The following is a 6,554-nucleotide window of genomic DNA, read 5'->3' as shown; positions in this document are numbered from 1 at the left end:
CTCCCAGGTTCAAGCGATTCTCCTGCCTCAGCCTCCCAAGTAGCTGGGATTACAGGCACGCACCACCACGCCTGGCTAATTATTTTTAGTAGAGACGGGGTTTCACCATGTTGGCCAGGCTGGTCTTGAACCCCTGGCCTCAGGTGGTCTGCCTGCCTCAGCCTCCCAAAGTCCCGGGATTGCAGGCATGAACCACCGCACCTGGTGAGCCACCTTGCTTTGTGACCTTAGGCCAGTCCCCGTAGTTTGCCCATCTGTGAGATGATGCAACACCCTGGAGGGGTTCTGGGTGTCCTGTAGCTTGTCTTTGACTGGGTGATGCTGAATGAGTCTCCATCCCCCACCCCGACACCCTGTGTCCCAGAGCAGGGCCAAGTCCGGTCCCACAAAGCCAGGGTCACCTGAGAGACAACAGTGTCACCCAGTGCCTGCCTGTCAGGAGAAGGAGGGGAACCTGGATGCCTTGTTCTAGTGCAAGAGGGTGGTTCCTGGACCAGGAAGCCCAGGGCTGTGGCAGGCAGGTGGGGCAGGGGGAGAGGTGAGGCAGGGGGACAGGACCAAGGTCACTCACATGTAGCCTTCCTCCGACCCGTGTCTGCTTCCTGCGGGAGGAGGCGAGAATCGGGCCTGAGCCCATGGGCTGTGGCCCCCACTGTGGCCTCCGCCTTTCCCCAGCAGCCCACCTACCTTTGCTGAAGTTCTGGTACCTGCAAGATGCTGGATCTGGAAGAAAGGCCCAGCTCATCGCTCTCTCCCCTGGCCCCTGCTTTCCACCCAGCTCGGGCGCTGCAGCCCAAGGCAGGGCGAGCTATTTCCCGTGTCTGAGCCTTTGCAGTGCTCCCTGTCCCCTCAGTGGGGCATGTGCGAGTGTGCACCCTCCCCCTGCCGATTCCAGGAGCCCGCCCTACCCCAGCCTGTGTGTCTCTCCTGGGGAGGTCTCGCCTGGCCCCACAGCTCCCCCCGCACGACACCTGTCCCATGGGGTGTTCGCCTGTCTTAGTCCCAGCTTGGCTAGGCCTGTCCCTGTCCCTGCCCTGTGCCACTCACCCTCCAGGCCTGGGGAGAATCGCAACAGCTTGTCCTTCCTGCAGGGAGGGGGAAGGAGCGGGTTGAAGGAGGGGCCGTAGTGGAGATGCCCCCCAGGATACATCCCCTATACCCCTGGTGGGGCCTTCATAGCTGAGCCCTGGAGCTCTGGGGCCCAGGGAGGGAGGGAGGTCTTGACCTGGGCTCACCAGGTAGGGACCTACAGGACTTTCCTTCTTGTCACTTCCTGGGGGGCTGTGACCTACCTTGTGGGTGCCGTGTCCTCCAGGGGTCCTGGCCATGCCTGCCCGACCACTGCAAAGGACAAGAAGTGGGGTGTTGGCTGGGCCTCCAGGCTAGCCCAGCCCCCTCACCCCATCATCCCCCCACATCAGGCCTGGCCATGGTCTTACGGCAATGGGGACCGAGAGAACTTGATAGGGACACCCCCAACCCAGAGCCCAGCCCTTGGAGGGGCCCCTGGAGACTCACAGGAGTAGGTCCAGGACCCTGTGAAGCTCTGTTGGTCCTCACGCCTGGAAATGCATGGGCTGTGCTGAGCCTGGGCCTGGCCTCCCACAGTCCAAGGACACAGGGACAGGAGAGAGGGACAGGCAGGGACGAGGCGGGAGAGCAGAGGGACGGACCAGGGTGACAGCGGGGAGGAACCGCTGTCCTTTCAGGCCTCACAGCTCCCCCTGCTACCCCCATTCTCTGGCCCCTCTGTGCACTGGGTGCCCACCCCTCACACAGGGTCCTGGGCTAGAGCCCGGCTCTCAGCCAGACCCATCCCCGACGTGGCCTCAACAGGGCCACATCCTGCCGGGGGGTCCCAGGCCCCTGGAGACGGGTCAGGAGGGATCTGTGGACAGGGCTGAGGAGGCAGCCCTGAGATTCTGGGGCATGAGGGTGAATGAAGGCAGGTGATGAGGAATCCAGCAGTGACTTGGGGTAAAACATTTCAGCCAGGAGTCACAAAGAGGCTGCCTCCCACCTGCTGGTCCCAGGAGTGTTTGCAATTCCTTAAAAAAGCACACACTCGAGGCCCGGTGCGGTGGCTCACGCCTGTAATCCCAGGGCTTTGGGAGGCCAAGGCAGGCGGATCACCTGAGGTCGGGAGTTCAAGACCAGCCTGACCAACATGGAGAAACCCCGTCTCCACTAAAAATACGTAAATTAGCTGGTTATGGTGTCGCATGCCTGCATTCCCAGCTACTCGGGAGGCTGAGACAGGAGCATCACTTGAAGCCAGGAGGCAGAGGTTGCAGTGAGCCAAGATCATTCTACTGCACTCCAGCCAGAACAACAGAGTAAATGTGACTCCATCTCTAAATAAATAAAGAAAGAAATAAAAGACGATTCCTAGCCTTCCTTGCACCAAAGTGTGGCCATGGATTAAGCTCTGGTCTATGAGATTCAAGCCAAGGTTGTTGATATTTCCAATAAATCTTTTTAAAGGGGGACACTGGCAACTGGGAGACACCCTTTGTATCCTTGTTCATTCTTTCTTCCTGCTGCTGGGAATGCAGAGATGAGGGCCGGCGCCCCAGCTGCCATCTTGGACCATGAGCTGCTCTTGAAAATGGAAGCCACCATTACAGGTGATGGAGTGGATTCGCTCATTATTAAAGCAGGTTTGGTGACTCCTCCTCTGAACCAGAATGGGTACCTGGCCCAGCCTTCCAAACTCCTGGAAGACTGGGGCTCAGGGTGACCTGATTTAGGAGAGATACCCTAAATCCACAGGAAAGAGTCAGATGTGGCTTCCTGGGAGAAGCAACAGAGGAACGGAGCCTGTGCTCACAGCAGTCACTTCATGCAGACTGGTGGGACTGAGCCCAACCGAGGTGACAGATGGAGAGGCAGGCAAAGGCATTCCAGGGAGGGGACCGAACAGCTCCCCTTCCACCTCCCACATGGGGACCCTGAGTCTGGCCCTGACCATCTGTGGCTCTAAGATCAATCGGGGGGCCGGGGGTGGGCAGGTCCTGAGAGAAGAGGGGAGGGGGGGAGTGTCCGAGGAGTCAAGGGCGTGGGGGGCATCGGGGGAGGTTGCAGGCAGGCCAGAAAGCCACGTGGCCAGAAAGACCGAGAAAGGTCTAGCCCTGGCCCACATTGAGCAAGGATGGGAAGATTCTATTTTCAAATCTCACTGCGGTTTTTCAGTTGCAAAAGGAAATGAGGAAGGATGTGTGGCGTGCGTGTGTGGGTCATGAGTGGCTGCTCGGGGGTGCACGTGGACCTCCAAGGTCTCCTGGGCCCACAGCAAGTCATTCTCTTAAAGGACACCTGTGGCTACTGCCCATGTACCCAGGCTGTTTTGGGTTTTAGCCCTAGCCTGCAGTGTCGAACCCACTGCCCTTCCCTGGGTCTTTCTCACAGTCCTTCCCTGGTTCCCCAAGGGACTTGCCCACATCCTCTCCAGAGCTCCAGCAGCTTCTCCCAGGGGAGACTCCAACAACGTTCACATTTCACCCTGTGCTGGGGTCTCTGTCTCTTGCATTGCAGGGGGAGAGCGGACTAGCCCTGGGGGATTGGGGTCAAAGGGAGGCTGAAGACACAGGTGCCTGGACTTCTTTTTTTTTTCTTTTCTTTTTTTCTTTTTCTTTTTTTTTTTTCTGAGATGGAATCTCGCTTTTTCGCCCAGGCTAGAGTGCAGTGGCACAATCTCAGTTCTCTGCAACCTCCGTCTCCTGGGTTCAAGTGATACTCCTGCCTCAGCCTCCAGAGTAGCTGGGAGTACAGGCACCCACCACTATGCCCGGCTAATTTTTGTATTTTAGTAGAGACAGGGTTTCACCACGTTGGCCAGGCTGGTCTCGAACTCCTGACCTCAGGTGATCCACCTGCCTCGGTCTCCCAAAGTGCTGGGATTACAGGCGTGAACCATCGCGCCTGGCCAGATGCCTGGACTTCTAGAGGGTTTCACAGGAAAGCTGAAGAGTAGCTAGCCCCACAGCCCAGGCATCCCCGCCTCTCAAAGCCCTCCATAACCCAAGCTGCAGCAGGGCCTGGACAGCCTCCGGGCACTTCCTCTCCCTTCTCTGATGGCTAGGAACCCGCTAGAGCCTGGCACGGAGGAGGTGTGAGTGAAGGGGTGAAGGATGGGGGGGGGGTGCCAGGAATTCCCTTGGGGACGCCCACGCCCAGGGCACGTGAATACACCAGGCTAGGGACATCGAGGCAACTCACAAACTTCTCTGCTGGTAGATTTTCTCTGACCGCTTTGCACCTGCAAGAACAGGCCAGGATTAGCAAAGGGTCCGGGAGCAGCTGCGAAATGAGGTCAGATACCCCCCGCCATGTCTTGTCTCCCAGCAGGACTCAGACAGGACTTGGGGGCCAAACTGTCAATCATCACCGGCCACCTGACATTAAAGAGTATTTGGGACGGGGTGTGGTGGCTCACTCCTATAATCCCAGCACTTTGGGAGGCCGAGGCAGGAGGATCACCTGAGGTCAGCAGTTCGAGACCAGCCTGGCCAACATGGGAGAAACCCCGTCTCTACTAAAAACACAAAAATTAGCCGGGTGTGGTGGCGGGCACCTGTGGTCCCAGCCACTCAGGGGGCTGAGGCAGGAGAATCGCCTGAACCCGAGAGGCAGAGGTTGCAGTGAGCCGAGATTACGCCACTGCCCTCCAGCCTGGGAGAGCAAGGTTCTGTCTCAAACAACAACAACAACAACAACAAAACCTGTATTTGTTCACCCTCTTTTAGAAGAGCAGAGGCTGGAAAAGTGGATGCCACAGGCAACCTCGCCTCCCCTCCCTTGTCTGGGGCAATTTCTCTGGCCCGATATCGCAGTTGACCTGGCAAAGCCAAAGCCCACAGGTGCACCTCACCACTGTCTTCAGGGGGCAGTTTAGGGGTTCAGGGCTTAATCATGAGGTTCATCTGACCACCCCTTCTGACCACAGCCACGTCTGGGCCTGAGACGGTCTCTGAGATCCACCATCCACGCCTTCTCCCCATCATGCTCCCGGGACCCCCGCCTACCTGGGCGTGAGCAGCGCACACACAAGCTGGCTGCCACGCCCAACAGCACCAGCAGCGCTGCTCCGGGCCACAGCAGTTCAGTCCCTGAGCTCATGTCGGCTCCTGGTGTTGCCTCCTGTGATGCTGAAATGGGAGGTGCCCGTGAGCAAGGGGCCCCTTTTTCAGGAATCCCACCCTACACCCGCATGTGCTCGGACAACCTCATACCGGAGCCCAGGCTGCAGAAACACCACCTCGCTCCCCGCTCCTGCACTGGGCAGGGACAGAACCAGTCCCGTTCACCCCATGTGACCCCAAACCAACACCTCTGCCCCAGGGGCCGTCTTCACCCTTGATAAGTGCTGGAAGGTTCTGGTGGCCCACAAGACGGCCCCATGTGCACACACACAGCCCTACACACAGCCTCGCTTAATCCAGACAACTGCCCTTTGAAGACGAGGTTCACTGCATTTCACAAATCGAGAAACTGAGGCCAGAGAACTCACGTCTGCTAAGTGGAAAGACGAGATTCAGGCCCCAGTGTCCTGTCCCCAACCCTGGCTCTGCCCATCAACCCACAGTGGGTTGCCTCCAGTAAACCCCCTCCGGCTCCTGGAGGTGACAGTCTGTGGCCACCACTCACACAGAAGCACCCGGAGGCCCTTGCCCACCCCGGAGCAACTCAGGGCTCCTCTATGCTTCCCAGGACCCCTCTCTGCCTACCTCCTGCCTTGGGGTCCCCCCAGGACCTGGGAATGGGGCTTCCATTCCTGAAACAACTGCAAACCCAGATTCTGCCTGTGGTGGGAGCTGGGAGGAGGGAGGTTGGGGAAGGCTTCTTGGAGGAGGTGGCCCAACAGCATGAGGTGGAGAAAGGTGATCCGCAGAGGGATGGGGCCCTAGCACACTGCTGCAGGGGGCTGGGATGAAATTGGCTGGGATGCCAAGGCTGGGCTGAAGACAGGATGTTCAGAGGGAGCCCTGAGTCCCCGGCTGGCACCTGGCCGGCTTCTTGGTCTGTGGCTGGTCCCAGCCTTGGAGCCACGGCGTGATGACCAGGCCTCAGCAAAACACACGCACACCACCCACCGTGGCCTGGTGAATGGAAGCGTGGCCCGCTCCAATGGGCTTCCAATAGCTGTTGCAACTAGAAACAGACCCGGGCCAGGCGCGGTGGCTCACGCCTTTCATCCCAGCACTTTGGGAAGCTGAGGCAGGGAGGATCGCTTGAGGTCAAGAGCTTGAGACTAGCCTGGGCAACATGGTGAAATTCTGTCTCTACAAAAAAAAAAAAATACAAAAAAGGCCAGGCACGGTGGCTCACGCCTGTAATCCCAACACTTTGGGAGGCCGACGCGGGCAGATCCCGAGGTCAGGAGATCGAGACCATCTGGGTAACACGGTGAGACCCCCGTCTCTACTAAAAATACAAAAAAATTAGCTGGGCATGATGGTGGACACCTGTAGTCCCAGCTACTCAGGAGGCTGAGGTAGGAGAATGGCATGAACCCGGGAGGCAGAGCTTTCAGTGAGTGAAGATCGCGCCACTGT

General features: G+C 58.5%; 1 protein-coding gene across 1 annotated transcript in view; it reads right to left on the bottom strand.

The window, feature by feature from the left end:
• The window catches only part of LAT2 (linker for activation of T cells family, member 2), a 56,923-nt gene that overhangs the window by 7,600 nt on the left and 42,769 nt on the right, over positions 1–6,554 (bottom strand). Inside the window, exons 3-10 of the mRNA XM_011995237.1 lie at positions 6,093–6,281; positions 5,025–5,147; positions 4,219–4,258; positions 1,519–1,562; positions 1,293–1,341; positions 1,048–1,085; positions 688–723; positions 572–602 (exon numbers count right to left, since the gene is read on the bottom strand). Of these exons, the coding sequence (XP_011850627.1) occupies positions 572–602; positions 688–723; positions 1,048–1,085; positions 1,293–1,341; positions 1,519–1,562; positions 4,219–4,258; positions 5,025–5,118 (332 nt within the window). The 5' untranslated portion in view covers positions 5,119–5,147; positions 6,093–6,281. The remainder of the gene's footprint in view (positions 1–571; positions 603–687; positions 724–1,047; positions 1,086–1,292; positions 1,342–1,518; positions 1,563–4,218; positions 4,259–5,024; positions 5,148–6,092; positions 6,282–6,554) is intronic.

This window comes from Mandrillus leucophaeus, unplaced genomic scaffold (genome assembly GCF_000951045.1).
Source record: "Mandrillus leucophaeus isolate KB7577 unplaced genomic scaffold, Mleu.le_1.0 Scaffold479, whole genome shotgun sequence".
In the NCBI taxonomy this organism is placed as follows: domain Eukaryota; kingdom Metazoa; phylum Chordata; class Mammalia; order Primates; family Cercopithecidae; genus Mandrillus; species Mandrillus leucophaeus.
Note: the sequence above shows the minus strand (reverse complement) of the source record. Positions and strands in the feature narration are given on the sequence as shown.